The 16001-nt window shown below is 44.0% G+C and overlaps 1 protein-coding gene across 6 annotated transcripts in view; it reads right to left on the reverse strand.

The window, feature by feature from the left end:
* Positions 1-1143: 1143 nt before the first annotated feature.
* The window catches only part of AP1G1 (adaptor related protein complex 1 subunit gamma 1), a 584387-nt gene continuing 569529 nt past the window's right edge, over positions 1144-16001 (reverse strand). For all 6 annotated transcript variants that reach the window (XM_033942090.1, XM_033942089.1, XM_033942091.1 and 3 more), the window contains 2 exons: positions 5094-5192; positions 1144-3636 (listed from right to left, as the gene is read on the reverse strand). In XM_033942090.1, the coding sequence (XP_033797981.1) occupies positions 3535-3636; positions 5094-5192 (201 nt within the window). In that variant the 3' untranslated portion in view covers positions 1144-3534. The remainder of the gene's footprint in view (positions 3637-5093; positions 5193-16001) is intronic.

Genomic DNA, 16001 nt, shown 5'->3' on the forward strand with positions numbered 1-16001 from the left:
TAGAAACCTTCAAAATTCTGAAAGGCATAGAGAAGGTAGACTGTGGAAAACCACAAGTACTAGGGGTCACTCGGAGAAATTGAAAGGGGACAAGTTTAGAACAAACGCTAGGAAGTTCTTTTTTACCCAGAGGGTGGTGGACACATGGAACGCGCTTCCAGAGGTTGTGATAGGCCAGAGCACAGTACAGGGATTCAAGGAAGGTTTAGATAGGTTCCTAAAGGATAAGGGGATTGAGGAGTACACATAGAAGCAGAGGTAGGCTATAGAAATGGTCAGGAACAACTTCACAAGTCATGAACCTGATGGGCCGCCGTGGGAGAGGACCGCTGGGTGCGCTGGACCTCTGTTCTGAACCAGTGGAGGCAACTTATGTTCTTTTGTAGTTCTTCTTCACGTAGAGTGGTGGAGAACTGGAATGCTCTCCCAGAGTCTGTTATAAGGGAAAACACACTCCAGGGATTCAAGACAAGGTTGGACAAGTTCCTGCTGAACTGGAACGAATGCAGGTAGGGCTGGTCTCGGTTAGGGCACAGGTCTTTGACCTGGAGGCTGCCGCGTGAGCAGACTGCTGGGCGTGATGGACCACTGGTCTGACCCACAGCGGCAATTCTTGTTCTCCCTTCCCCCGTTCCAACCCCTGCAGCATCTATTTCCCTCACAGCCCCTACTCCCAACACGTGCAGCATCAGTTTCCCTCTCTTCCTACCTTTCCAGCCCTTGCAGCATCTGTTTTCCCCCAAGCCCAACCCCAGAATATGCAGCATGTTTCCTGCTCCCTAGCCTGTACAGCATCTCTGCTACTAACAGCAATTCATGTGTTTTACACCAGAGAGAAGCCTTCTGGGTCAGCCACTAGCAGCATATAGGAGGAACCACTGCTGGTGGCCTGTTGAAGCCCTAGAGAGGAGATTGGAGAGCTCAGGACTTGGAGGACATGGGCAAATAGGTGAGTCTGGAGGGGATTCCCAACAGCTCAGCTCCCGTGTAGCTCTTTAGCCTGAATCGAGGAGTCCAATTTTTTTGTAAAATAAATCGATTTGAATCAATTCAGTTGAACTCAATTGGTAAATTGATTTGAATCATGAATCGGGCAGCTCTAGTAAGTAGAGGAACACAAGATGATGCAGTAATGAGGCAGGGTTACAGCATTAAATATTGACTTTTTATTCGTCAATGTTCATAATTTGTTGCAGCCAAAAGACAATACACACAGCAGATTTGGTTTATATCTTCTGTGCTGCCAATTCAACTCTAAGACTCACTTAACCTTTTTTTTGTACATCTCAAAAGTGTCTGCAATATTTAGAACTCCAGTCTTTCCAATCAGAAACAATATTTTATATATTGCTCTTTTCCCATTTGTTTCTTTTTACACTCAAGACTATGGGGGCAGGGTGCCATGAAGCAAAATATAACTTACAAAAAGAAAGTAAGAGTTTACAGGAAGAAACTAAGAATCACAGAGGAATAAATTCTGACCTGCCTTTCCCTCGCTATCCCACAAAAGATGAGAAAAAAACTCATGAAAATAGGTGTCAGGTCCACCAGCACACAATAAAAGCTGTCACAAGTGCTTGCATGAACCACAGCCAACTCTCTTCCCCTAACTATTCCACCAGCAGTTCAACAGGCCATTATTTCTTTTGTAGACATGTCCTCTCTGCGTGTGGTTCTAATTTTATACTCTGCAGAGTTCGAGTTGTTTGCAAGATCTTCCCATCTCTTCCCAGCATTAACCCTTTCCATCTTCACAGCACAGAAATTCACAAATACCAGGTGAAATTAATCTTACAAGTGGATTGTCTTAATATGTCCCCTAAAACAAAAGCTCTCCATTAAAAACATGACTGTTCCTGCTCTGACATCAGCAGTACAGCTTTACGTCTTCAGGCCAACAGTTACTTTGCTTCTTGGCCTCATTTGCTGCTCCTTTGCACTTATTCTAGGGTATCCATTTATTTTTTAGTTCACTTTATTTCATATACTGTAATAACTCTGGATCAGATCTGGATTACACTGTTATGACTTTTTATTTGCACCTTTTTCTTGAAATCTTTAATAAAAATATTTAAACATAACTCTGGATCAGAAAGTGTGCACCTCCACTTCATTTCATGCCCCTTAAGTCCATTCTTCAGCTGTACTTATGTGCTACCTGTGTTAGTATCAAGGCTACATTAATCCCTAATGACCATCATGGTTTCTCTAGATTTATAGTGGTGAGTGTGCCCGAGGTGTGACATTGCCTTCTTGTAAGAAATGAAATATAAAAATAAAAAGAATTGTGGTAATGATTTTATTTCTGTCATTGGAAAAGCACATTGATGGGCAGCTATGCCTGAAAAGCAGAGTCAAGTTGCATCTCTGTCCTCTGCAAAAGAAAATAATTTCTCTCCAGCTTGTCCCATTTTCACTGAAAGGAGTGGGATCCTGCATCTCCACTTTTCTCCCAGGGGATAAAGGCTGAAAACGCATATAAGGTGGTGATAGAGGGAGGATTTAGACGACTACTATTTATTTCATGATCAACCATGTTCCTAAAAGAAGAAAACCATGAATATTGGATGAGTGTGTCATTGGGTTATGCATGAGCCCTGACACTGCACACACTTAGTAGTGGGTTAAGTACTGCAAAGGGTGAGTCCCACTGCCAACCTAACCCTAAGTACACCAGAACTTTCTCCTACATGCTAACAATTGCCAACAGCTTAATGACTAGTAAAGCTGTTGAGAGATTTGGCTATCAGTCACAACTGCTGTGGGCAAAAGAGCAACGATTAAAGATCACCACAGCAGCATTACAGCCTTCATGAATTTCAAGCTCCTCTTGGAGGCGGGAGGGGAGGATGAAAAATCTTGTGTGCAGTAGGACTTGTATGGGACAGGAGTAGGCAGATACACCATCAGAGTAAAATGCAGAAAATAACTGGCAGGAGCACAAGCCCCTCTTTATTTATTTATTTTTAATAAAGTGGGAATCATTTATGGGTCAGATGCTCTACTATTCCAGCAGGCGGCTTAGGAAGGTAATATCCAAAGAGGAAGGGAAGATGACAAAAGCCACACTGACAACAGCCCCCTCCCTAAATTCCATCCCCAGCCAGAGTTTCAGCTGGAAACCATGCCTGCTCCTGGTCCCCACTGAAGTGTCTAGAAAACACAGTTTGGACTCACAACCACCATTCCTCCACCTTTTGTCCCGGGGCAGTTGTAGATCATACACACTGCTAAAAGTACAAGTCTATTTCCTCTTGAAATGTAGAGCTTTCTTGCTCTGGAGTCCAACTTTGCTTCTTGCTTGAGGAAGAATGATTCCTTTAGATAAGGATACAAGGGCGGAGTACAGTGACTTCTTACACAGCAGCGGGGAACGTCCACCAGATGTGGACATATACTTCACTCAGTGACAAAAGATGCTTCAGATTTTGGTTCTGCCATTACTCAAGCATCAGTCGGGATTCCCAAGGGTCACAGCCCCTTCCCCATTGTTCCTTTACTCTGAGTGGAGCCAGTGCAGATTGTTCCTCAGCCTCACTGCCAGGACTGAGGAGGAAAGTTGTTCACCTCTGCTAGATCCTGCATCGCTGTAGTCCTGTGATTATAGGTCAGCTTGATCCTCATACGTAGTTGTTGCTAAGAGGGGACAAACACAAACAAGTTACAGATATACTAACAATAAATGCCAAGTAGAAAAAACATAAGACGAAAGGGCCATCAACCTAATATCCTGTTTCCAACTGTGGCCAATTCAGGGCAATATTCCAAAAGAGTAAAATAGATTTTATGCTGCTTATTCCAGAAACAAGCTGTGGATGCTACCAAGTCCATCTTAATAATCGCTTATGGACCTTTCTTTTATGAAATTATTCAAACCTTTTTTAAACCCTGCTGTTTTTATCATATTTCTAGAGTTGAATTACACATTCAGTGAAGAAATAATTTCTCTGTGCAACAGAGTAGGGCAAGGTGCTCAGGAGATGGTCTGCACAGTCATACGAACCATACTGTGGAGTGTTCAGGAAAACTACTTTTAATTAAACAGCCATACAGAGCCTATTTCTTCACAGGTCTCTCTCATGAGCTTATTCTTCAAAGAAACAGTTATACTTTCCAACTTTTCTATGGTCATATTTTCAGTAGGGCTTGCCATGCCCCAAACAGAGTCTTTATCATAGTTTCAGCAAACAGCTTTAGTTAGCATTCTGATACAGCTCTAATCAGGCACTAGAATAAAGACAGTTTTTCTACTGTAGAATCTTACCTTTGGCAGACTATCAATAAAACCGATTAGCCTTTCTAATCGGCTCCCCCATGCTCCTATCCTTCTGGGACCTCTCTCTCTCTCTCTCTCTGATTCTAGCTCTGCCTTTTAAGTTCTTCAGAGCCATTTCCTGTTTTCCCCCTCTCCCCTCCCCCCCCCCCCCGATAAATCTTTCTTACTGCTGCACTGGTTTTGAGACAAATTGGCCAAGAGGGGGATGCCAGGGTTTTCTTAGGCTGAATCCATGAAGAAGTGTCATTCAGGGGGCATGGCAATGTTTCATATCCTCTGTTACACTCCGGTGTGTTTTAAATCTACTACCTAGTAGCTTCATCACATGCTCCCTAGTCCTAGTATTTCTTGAAAGAGAAAACAAGTGATTCACATCTACCTGTTCGATTCCAAGCAGCATTTTATAAATCTCTATCATATCTCCCCCGAGACATCTCTTCTCCAAGCTGAAGAGCCCTAGCCACCTTAGTCTTTCCTCATAGGAAAGTTATTCCTTCCTCTTATTTTCATCATCATTCTCTCTATCTTTTCTAATTCTGCTATATCTTTTTTGAGATGCAGCGACCAGAATTGAACACAGTATTCGATTTAACACAATTACCTCTCCAGATCATTAATATGTTAAAAAGCCTCACAAATCCAGGCCTTCTCTAATGGACTGTGAAGCAGTGAGGTACAGATCAATTAAGGTAGGAAGGTACAGGGAAACAGGGTTGGGGAGAAGGGAACTGCGAAAAAAGGGCAGAGATGGGCTTGCATTTTTTTTAAATTTGCAACTGAAGCAGTAAGACAGATGTCCTGCATGTGAGCTGCTCACCTTTTGTGGGTTTAGCACTTTGATGACCTGTGTGACTGCACCTGAATTAAAGGCTGGAACAACATTACTACTGGGAGACAAAAGCTGCAGCTGGAATGTCTGTAAAAGATACAAACACAGCATCAGTTAAATTAGCAAAAGTCCACAACTGCAGAGTCCACTGATGAGTTCTTTTTTTTAACTCCCCATATAGCCATAGACTGCATGCTAAAATTTAATAGACATTACAATGTCCCTCCTCCCTCACTTTATTTTTAGATCCCATCTTTATCCCATAATACAATACAGAAACTGGTATATTTACAATTGATGGGATGTATATTTAGTTTATGGTTTGGAAACTTTTATGAACATAAAGAATTAACATTAAATTAACTATGTGCATAAGAAAATCTGAATTACTTCTTCAAAAACAGCAAAATCATATACCCCCATCAATGGTGATGTCATTTGATAGATTTGCTCTTAAGAGCCCAGATACCTTATAGGTTTTTCTGGGCATATGAACTAGATGGCAACTAAACATAGAAGATGACGGCAGAAAAGGGCTACAGCCCATCAAGTCTGCCCACTCTGCTTACCCACCCCCTGTCTATGCCCTAATGACCCAATTTCCTTATCTTGACCCTCGTAGGGATCCCACATGGGTATCCCATTTATTCTTAAAGTCTGGCACGCTGTCTGCCTCGATCACCTGCACTGGAAGCTTGTTCCAATGATCAACCACTCTCTCTGTGAAGAAATACTTTCTGGTGTCGCCATGAAATTTTCCGTCCCTGAGTTTGAGCGGGTGCCCTCTTGTGGCCGAGGGTCCCTTGAGAAAGAAAATATCATCTTCCACTTCGACACGTCCCGTGAGGTACTTAAATGTTTCGATCATGTCTCCCCTCTCCCTACGTTCCTCAAGAGTGTAGAGCTGCAATTTGTTCAGTCTCTCTTCGTACGAGAGACCCTTGAGCCTCGAGATCATCCTGGTGGCCGTCCACTGAACCGATTCAATTCTGCGCACATCTTTACTGTAATGTGGCCTCCAGAATTGCACACAGTACTCCAGATGAGGTCTCACCATGGCTCTGTACAATGGCATTATGACTTCAGGCTTTCGGATGATGAAACTTCTTTTGATACAACCCAATATCTGCCTTGCCTTAGATGAAGCCTTCTCCACTTGATTGCCAGTTTTCATGTCTGCACTAATGATTACTCTTAAATCTCGTTCTGCTGAAGTCCTAGTTAAAGTTTCTCCGTTCAAGAAGTATGTTCTGCATGGATTTCCGCTTCCGAGGTGCATGACCTTACATTTCTTAGCATTGAAGCCTAGCTGCCAGGTTGAGGACCAACTTTCCAATGTAAGCAGGTCCTGCGCCATATAATTCTGTAAACTGCATTCACTTACTATATTACATAGTTTGGCGTCATCGGCGAATAGTGTTATTTTACCTTGAAGCCATTGAGTCAGATCCCCTATGAATATGTTGAAAAGGAGTGGACCCAGGACCAAGCCCTGCGGCATTCCACTGGTCACCTACGATGTTTTAGAGAGGGTACCATTAACCACCACCCTCTGAAGTCTGCCACTCAGCCAATCATTGACCCATGCAGTTAGTGTCTCTCCTAACCCCATCGATTCCATCTTGCTTAGCAGCCTGCGGTGTGGGACACTGTCAAAAGCTTTACTGAAGTCCAGGTACACGATGTCCAAAGACTCTCCTAAGTCCAACTTTCTTGTTACCCAGTCAAAGAAGCTGATGAGATTGGATTGGCAGGACCTACCCTTGGTGAATCCATGCTGACTGGGATCCCGAAGATTCCCTTCATTCAAGATCGTGTCCAATTTGCTTTTAATTAGTGTTTCCATGAGTTTGCACACTATTGATGTGAGACTCACCGGTCTATAATTCGCAGCCTCTGCCCTGCAACCCTTTTTATGCAGAGGAACAACATTAGCTAATTTCCAGTCCAGGGGAACTTTCCCCTTACTTAGGGAGAGATTGAATAGCTCAGCCAACGGTTTCGCCAGGACATCGCTCAATTCTCTGAGCACTCTTGGGTGCAAATTGTCTGGTCCCATGGCTTTGTCACCTTGAGTCTTGCCAGTTCACTGTAAACTTCATCTGGTGTGAACTCAAAATTCTGAAACGGGTCTTCTGTGCTTTGTGTTGCCTTCAACTGCGGACCGTGTCCCGGTGCCTCACAGGTGAAGACTGAGCAGAAGTATTCATTCAGTAGTTCGGCTTTATCGGAATCTGCTTCCACGTAACTTCCGTCCGGCCTTCTAAGGTGTAACATAAGAACATAAGAAATGCCTCTGCTGGGTCAGACCCGAGGTCCATCGTGCCCAGCAGTCCGCTCACGCGGCGGCCCAACAGGTCCAGGACCTGTGCAGTAATCTTCTATCTATACCCCTCTATCCCCATTTCCAGTAGGAATTTGTCCAATCCTTTCTTGAACCCCAGTACCGTACTCTGCCTTATAACGTCCTCTGGAAGCGCATTCCAGGTGTCCACCACAAGTTGGGTAAAGAAGAACTTCCTAGCATTTGTTTTGAATCTGTCCCCTTTCAACTTTTCCGAATGCCCTCTTGTTCTCTTATTTTTCGAAAGTTCAAATAATCTGTCCCTCTCTACTCTCTCTATGCCCTTCATGATCTTGTAAGTCTCTATCATAGAAACATAGAAAGGTGAAGTACAAATGACGCTACATGAGTCCAAAACAAAACTACTTTGGCTTGGCCCAAAGTTAGATCAGCTACCTCTATTCATTCCACTGCCTTCTGGACCTTCACTGTAGATTGAATTCTCAAGCAAAGTATTAGGTGTCATTATAGACTCAACACTTTCATTTACTGATCATCTTAACTCTCAGCAGAGATGGAACAAGGCTACTTACAAGCAATATTAAGAGAGAAGTTGAGACGTTTGTAAACTAGGAAGAAGAGGAAAGCCGACAGTTGACCGAGAGTCGATGGTTCGGGAACTGGTATACCTGGAGAATATCATGCAGGAAGATAGAGGGGAACATAAGAATTGCCGCTGCGGGTACGGCAACTCCTCCAGCTCCTTAACCATCTTAGTCGCTCTTCTCTGGACCCTTTCCAGTAGTACCGTGTCCTTCTTCATGTACGGCAACCAGTGCTGTATGCAATACTCCAAATGAGGGCGCACCATGGCCCTGTACAACGGCATGATAACCCTCTCTGATCTGTTGGGATCCCCTTCTTTATCATTCCTAGAATTCTGTTCGCCCTTTTCGCCGCCGCCACAACACATCGCGCAGGCGGCTTCATTGACTTGTAGATCAGAACTCCCAAGTATCTTTCCTGGGAGGTCTCTCCATGTACCGCCCCGGACATCTTGTATTCGTGCATGAGATTTTTGTTACTTACATACATCACTTTACACTTATCCACGTTGAACCTCATCTGCCATGTCGATGCTCGTTCCTTGAGCCTGATTATGTCATGTTGCAGATCTTCGCAATCCCCCTGCGTCTTCGCTACTCTGAATAACTTTGTATCGTCCGCAAATTTAATCACCTCATATTTCTTTTAAGAAGAAAAATGTATGAGTGATTATTTCTTTATCTGTCTTGTTGTTTAAAACTTAATCCTTACTGTTCTTGAAATGGAATTGTACTGAATTTATAAATAAATTGTTTTTAAAAAAAGAACCTTCACTTTTGAATAAGCCCTCTCTATACCTGTCTTAATATTAAACCATAACATGCTGTGATCATTGATTGCCAGATAATCACCCACTGTAACATCAGAAACACGTTCCCTGTTTGTAAGCACTGTGTCCATTACCAACTACCAATTTTCCTTGTAGAGAATCCAGATTTCCCTACTTCAAGAAGGCCCACAATAGGGGTAAACATCTGGCATGTTAAAATCACCTATTAGCAATACTTCCCTTTTACAGTTATATTCTGAATATTTATATTAAATCTCTATCCATTTCTGTCTGTGAAGGAGGCCTATATATCACAGCAACGCAAATACGTTTTACATTCCCTTTTTCCACATTGACCCATAATGCCTCTTCCTCTTCCTTATCCTGACAATCCTGTACTTGTGTGGCTCTAATATGATCTACCCACAATTTTCTTAAAAGGCCAAAAGCTTTCTTACTAATCAATACAATCTGCTGTTCCATAGTCAATAAATTATCCAGTTGAATGCCCACTAGTGCTGTTGGAAGGGAAGTGAACTTTATCCTCCCTCAGGTCCAGAGAAGGAAAATGGTAAAACTAGACGGCATGAATTGAGGTTACAGGGTGGCAGACTTAGGAGTAATGTTAGGAAATTATTTTTCACATAGAGTTTGGTGAAGCCTGGAATGCCCTCCCAAGGGAGGTGGTGGAAATGAAAACAGTGAAGGAATTCAAAAGATCTGGGATGAACACAGAAGATCTCTAATTAGAAAATGAATGGTATAAAACAAACTAAGGCCAGTACTGGGCATCCTGTATATGGTGATTTGGTTTAGGATGAGCTGGGGAGGGCTTTGATAGAAGCTCCAGTGACAGGATGGTTAGGAGAGGCTGGAGTGGGTTTTGATGGCAACTCTGGTAGTGGGAACCTAAAGACAATACACGTGGACTTCTGTGGTCTATTGCCTAGAAATATTAAAGAAAAGATAATTTAACCATGAATATATAATGAGTGTGACTATTGGGCAGACTGGATGGACTGTTCAGGTCTTTATCTAATCTCATTTACTATGTCTGAAGAATGGCAGTGATGGAGATGTACTGGACTTTGGGGGGGGGGGTGCTAAGAGATAGGTGCTAGAAGTGTGGGGGGCTCAGGGAGAGGTAATGGACTTTTGATGGAAGGGGCTGAGGAAAGTAATGGAATCATGAGGGGCTGAGAGAGAGTTGAGAAGAGGTGTTGAATTTGCAGGGGAGGATGACAGGAGAGATGTTGGACTTGTAGGGGGCTCTGGAGCAAGAAAATGCCAGACCACAGGTGAGGAAACCAGAAAAAGTGGGGGGATGCTGAACTATTGGGGGGTTCTGGAGAGAATAATTGAGAGACATATGCTGGATGCAGGGAAGAGGAGGACAGATGCTGAAACCATAGGAGGTGAAGTTACAGAACCCCAAACACTGCTTCTTCCTAAGTTGTGTAGACAGTAGGCCATGTTTAGCAATCTTTCACTTCTAGTGTGCAGTTTTCTGTTTACACAACCCAGGAAGGAGCATGGCATTACAGTTTGTGTAGTTGCCTTTTCTACCAACGGGCTGGGTTTCCTGCTGTCACTCTCCCCTTGAAGCCACTGCTTTGAACAACACAGAAGCTGCTTTTTTTTTTTTTTTTTGGGGGGGGGGGGGGCGGGAGGAAAGAGAGAGGGAGAGGGTGGGGACAAGTGCTGCTGGACCATAGGGAAAGAAAGAACATACAAGGAACTGCTGGACCATAGGGGAAGAGGAAAGTGATATGGTATGGTACAAGAGTGGAAGAAGAAAAAGAGAGAAGAGGCTAGGTATAAGAAGGGAGAGGGAGCGGAGATACTGGGCATGGTGGGAATGAGGATGGTAGAAGTGTAGTAATGAAGAGTGGTGAAAGAGAAAGTACTAGGGGGCCACAGGACAAGGGGTGAGAGGTGGTGATGGAAAGTGAAGTGAAATATAGGGAGGACTGAAAAGTGAGAGGGTAAAATCTGAGTGGGCAGATACAAGACAGGAAAAGAGGAAATATGTCAGATATGGATGTAGCAGAGGAAGGGAAAATGAATAGCCACTGGAAAGAGAGCAGAAGAAAGAAACTGGGACCAACATGCTTGGAAAATTAAATGCCCAGACTACAAAGACAGAAAAGTGTTTTAGTTTGAATTTATTATCTGGAATATGGAGGTTTTGGGAAATTTGCATCCCTGTATTATGGGACCCACCTAGTCTGACTTCTTGGGGGTTCCCAGTTCAATTTTTGTCTTCATATTTATATTTCTAATTTCTGATCTCTTGTTCTGCATTTGGTGAGGGTTTGAGTGCATTTTATGTGCGACAGATATGGTATTCTACATGGAAGCTACATGCAAAAAAAACCTTTATAGCAGTTCCACTTGTTCTGTTTTAGAGACTTGTGATAATATTTGTAGTGTATGGTTCATGTTAGAATCACAGGAATTTGTGCTAATTCAGTGTGCTACATCTTTTTCCAAGTTATTTTTCTAGGTTTTGTATTATTTCAGTGTGCCCGATAGTTGTTAGGGGGAGATAGGGTATTTGTGGATTCAGAGCATGTTTACTTTTAATTCAGAAGCAGTCCAAGAGGGCCATGCATTTGAGCATCATCCATTAGGTCTATCATGGTTGAAAAAAGGTTGAGAACTACTGCTTTAAAGGTTAGAAAGGAATTTCCACAATGCAGTGATAGTGAAACAGGGGTCTTTGCTGGGATGTGTGTGAGATAAATGACATTTATTTTGAAAACAAAAATTTGTATTAATGAATAAAATATAAAATGCACTATTTGATAGTTTTCTAAGCTAGTGAATAATCTCAATTGGAAGAGGAGGTTTTCTTAAAAATGGTAATAGTGTTGAACTATGTAAGTTCTGCGCTCTATTTTTCCTTTAAATACAGTATATGAGGCTATTGCATTATGGCAAATAGGAAGAAATTAGGTTCTTACCTGCTAATTTTCTTTCTTTTAGTCCCTCCAGACCGGCACAGACCAGATGGTTTTACGCTCCTCTGCCAGGAAGTGGAGACTGAGAACACATTGACTTTTGGCAGTAGTACAAGTAGGCTGTGCAGCCCCATCTACAATTAGTCTGACGAATAGCCAAGCAGGAATTAAGAACTGAAGAATCATGAACTATAAACACACTAACTCCATTCTCATCTGGTGGAGACAAACTAGTTGCCTGGATTGGACATGTTGGATAATGATTAGAACAAGAACCTTCAAGAGAGTCCCCACAGCTCGCCAGTTAAACCAGATGAACCAAACGCCGCTGCTTTTAATTTACTCCCCCAACAAAAACACTCGTACAAAAATATACTACAGAAAAAAACGTACTCTTCACAAAACAACAAGGTGGGGTCTGTGCTGCTCTGGAGGGACTAAACGAAAGGAAAATTAGAGGTAAGAAGCTAATTTCTCCTTCTTTATCATCCCTCCAGACCGGCACAGAATGGATGAGACGTATCAAAGCAATACCCACCATGGGTATGACCCCCGAAGGGCTGCCACAAGAACAAGCTCACTGAAGACAGCATCCCAACACACCTGAACGTCCACATGGTAGTGGTGAACAAAGGAATGGTGAGAAGACCAAACCGTAGCACAAGGGAGCACCGAAGGAACAAGGGAAAACTCAACTCAAGAAGCTGCTTCACTTCGAGTGGAATGAGCTTTGAAAAAATCCGGAACAGGTGTCTTCTGAAGGTGGTACACCAAAGTGATAGCCTCCTTGATTCAATGTGCAATCATGGCCTTGGAAGCACCGTCCCCCTTACGAGGACATGCTAAAAGGACAAAGAGACAATCCAACTGATGGAACTCCTGGGTCCGCTGAATGTAAGTGTGAAGGACCCTACATATATCCAATCTGCGCAATTTTCTCTGCTCCAAAGAGCCCTCCCGACTATCCAATACTATAAGGACAACGGACTGGTTTACGTGAAAAGGAGAAACGACCTTTGGAAGAAAGGTGGGAAGCGGCCACAGCACAACACATTCTCTAGAGAACTCCATGAAAGGAGGCCTATACGAAATGTCCCACAGTTCGGAAAAGCGTTTTGCGAAAGTAATGGCCACCAGGAACACCACCTTAAGAGTAAGGTCCTTCAACGTGCAGGAGCCGAGAGGCTCAAAGGGAGGATGAACAAGCATGGAAAGAACCTATTGAGATACCAGGCCAGAACCAGAGGATAGAGAAGAGGCCAAACACACACCATGCAACAGACTGCGAAAAGAAGACAGGGCCTTGCCTGGCCCTGAAGGAGGACCAGGCAAGGCCCTGCTCCATGCCATTCTGCAAAAATTCCAAGATATAAGGCAAAGATGCTTGAAAGGGAACCACGCCAAGAGTGGAATACCACTCCTCAAAAAGACATCATATGCGTACATAAGCCCGAGAGGTGGAAAGTCTCCGAGAACCCAAGAAGGTGGAGATCACCTTATCTGAATATCCTTTCTTACTAAGGTGTTCCCTTTCAAGAGCCAAGCCATAAGACAAAAGGGACCCGGATCAAACATGGGAATCGGACCCTGAGTCAGGTCAGGCGAGAAGGGCAGAGGAAGAGGATCCACCACGAGAAGACAAATCAGATCTGTGCACCATGGTCGCTTGGGACAGCCTAGAGCCACCAGAATCATGCGGCCTACATGCCGAGCAATATGAAGAATTCTGCCCACTAGTAGCCACAGAGAAAACACATACAGCAGGCCGTCCGTCAGATAAGTCTGCACCAGAGCATCCAGCCCCTCGGCCTGGTAATCCCTGTGCCGAGTGAAGAACCTCGGCGCTTTGGTGTTGACACTTGTAGCCATGATGTCCATGACCAGCTGGCCCCATGACTGATCAACTTGAAGGCTTCCAGCCCAAGACACCACTCGTCGGGATCCAGAACATGACGACTGAGGAAGTCCACCTGGACATTGTCCACTCCCATATTGTGGGAAGCCGAGATGTCCAGAAGATGAGGCTCTGCCCATTACATGAGAAGAGTTGCCTCCTGCACTACCAGATGACTCTGGGTTCCCCCCTGACGACTGACGTAAGCCACTGATTTGGCATTGTCCATGAGAATCTGAACCAATTTGCTCTCCAGGAATGGCTGGAAAGCTACTAACACTAACTGAATGGCTCTGGTCTCCAGAATACTGATTGACTAGGAAGCCTCCACCAGTGACCAGCTGCCCTGAACTGAGCGACTGAAAAGAGACACCAATCTCCTTGGTCTCCCAACCAAGGAGACTGGTGTCCATGAGATGCACTGTCCACTGGGGCTGATCTACTCACTCCATGAACCAGATTGGAAGACTGTAGCCACCAGGGCAGGCTGCGATGAACCCCTGCAAAGGGACCAGAGAGTAAAGATCCTGAAGCTGTGGAGACCACTGCCGAAGAACAGTATACTGAAGGGGATGCACGTGAACCTGAGCCCACCTGACCACTTCCAGGGAGTCTGCCATCGACTATAAGACCTGCAGAAAATCTGGCGCCTGAGGGCAATGAGAATCCAAGAGGAAGCAAATCTGCGACTAGAGCACCAGAGCCTCAGGAAGGCTCTCCTTAAGCTGGTGTCAAAGAGAACTCCGATATACTCCAAGTGCTGAGATGGAGTCAACCAGATTTTGCAAAGGTTGACCACCTAGTCCAGTGACTGCAGAAACTCAACCTGAGTTGTGACCAGGGAGCTCTCCAGAAAAGACTTCTCTTGAATCAACCAGTCGTCCAGATAGAGATGAAGCAGAATGCTCTCCTTGCACAAGTCTGCTGCCGCCACCACCATAGTCTTGGTGAAAATCCATGGAGCCCTGGTCAGACCAAAAGGAAGCGCACAAAACTGATAGTGCTTTTCCAAAATCACAAAGTGAAGAAATCGCTGATGGGAGGCCAGAATTGGAACATGCAGGTAGGCCTCCATCATGTTGAGAGAAGTGAGAAATTTCCCAAGCTAAACAGCGAGAATCACAGATTTCAGGGACTCCATGCAAAAAGATGGAACCTGACACCTGTTGACACCTTTCAGATCCAAAATGGCCAAAAAGACCCCTCTTTCTTGGACACCACACATTAAATGGAGTACCTGCCAGTGCAAATCTCCTGAGGGGGCACTGGGACCACCGCTTTACAGCGTCTGATGAAATGCCTACTTCTTCCAAGCTGCCTGACAAGGAAAAGAAAGGAAAAGATCTGGTAAGGGCTGGTAAAACTGGAGAGCATAGCCGTCCCGAATCATCTCTAAGACCCACTGATCTGTTGTGATCTCGGTCCACCCCTGGTAAAATTTCCGCAATTAGGCTCCTGCTGGAATCAGGGGAGGGACCCACAATGAATCATTGGCCAGACGGGTGGAGGAGGAGCCACCGGTGAAGTCACAACTCCCTCCCCTCCATGGGCTCCTCAAAAGGACTGCATGAGTTGAAAGAAGCATCCTCTGGAAGGGAAAGAGGCTGAGCCCCAGCCAGGGCGATACCGACGAAACTCACACAGATGCCCATGTCTGGCACCACCCTGAGATGCCGGCCGAGGACGGTTGTCTGGAAGCCGAGCCACCTTAGTCACTCAAGGCCTGAACAAGCTTATCAAACTCCTCCCCAAAGAGGAAGGAACCCCAAAAAGGAAATTTACTGAGCTTAGCCTTAAAGGCTGCATCTGCCGACCAACCTCTAAGCCACAGAGTACGGCAAGTGGCTACTCAGAGGGCTATAATAATAATAATAATTTTATTTCTTATATACCGCTGTACCGTGAAGTTCTAAGCGGTTTACAGTAGAAACAGAAGAAATGCAATAAGTAAGATTAATTAAGATGAAGAGAGAGTACTTAGAGTTCCCTGACTGTCCCAAAGGCTCACATTCTTGCTAAAGTACTTGAGAAAAATAAATTAGTTAGGTTATAAACATAGAGTAGAAGAAGGTAGGAAAACAGTTCATAGGAAAATTAATTTTGAATACATTATACATTATATATTGTTCAAGGCGGAATACAAATTATAGGAGATTTGGACATTACCAAAAGAATTGCGTAATAAAGATTATCCAGATAAATTACATAACAGTGATTCATGTACATTACATGGTGTGGTAGAGGATTCAATTATGAAAATTACATATCAGGGAATCAAGTGATAAGAGAATATAGAGGAGAATATCAGTATATACGGTTTACAGATTGGAAGTTACCTAATAATGTCATAAGAAGTTTATTGGATATATATACTATAGAC

This window comes from Geotrypetes seraphini, chromosome 4, assembly GCF_902459505.1.
Source record: "Geotrypetes seraphini chromosome 4, aGeoSer1.1, whole genome shotgun sequence".
Taxonomy (NCBI): Eukaryota; Metazoa; Chordata; class Amphibia; order Gymnophiona; family Dermophiidae; genus Geotrypetes; species Geotrypetes seraphini.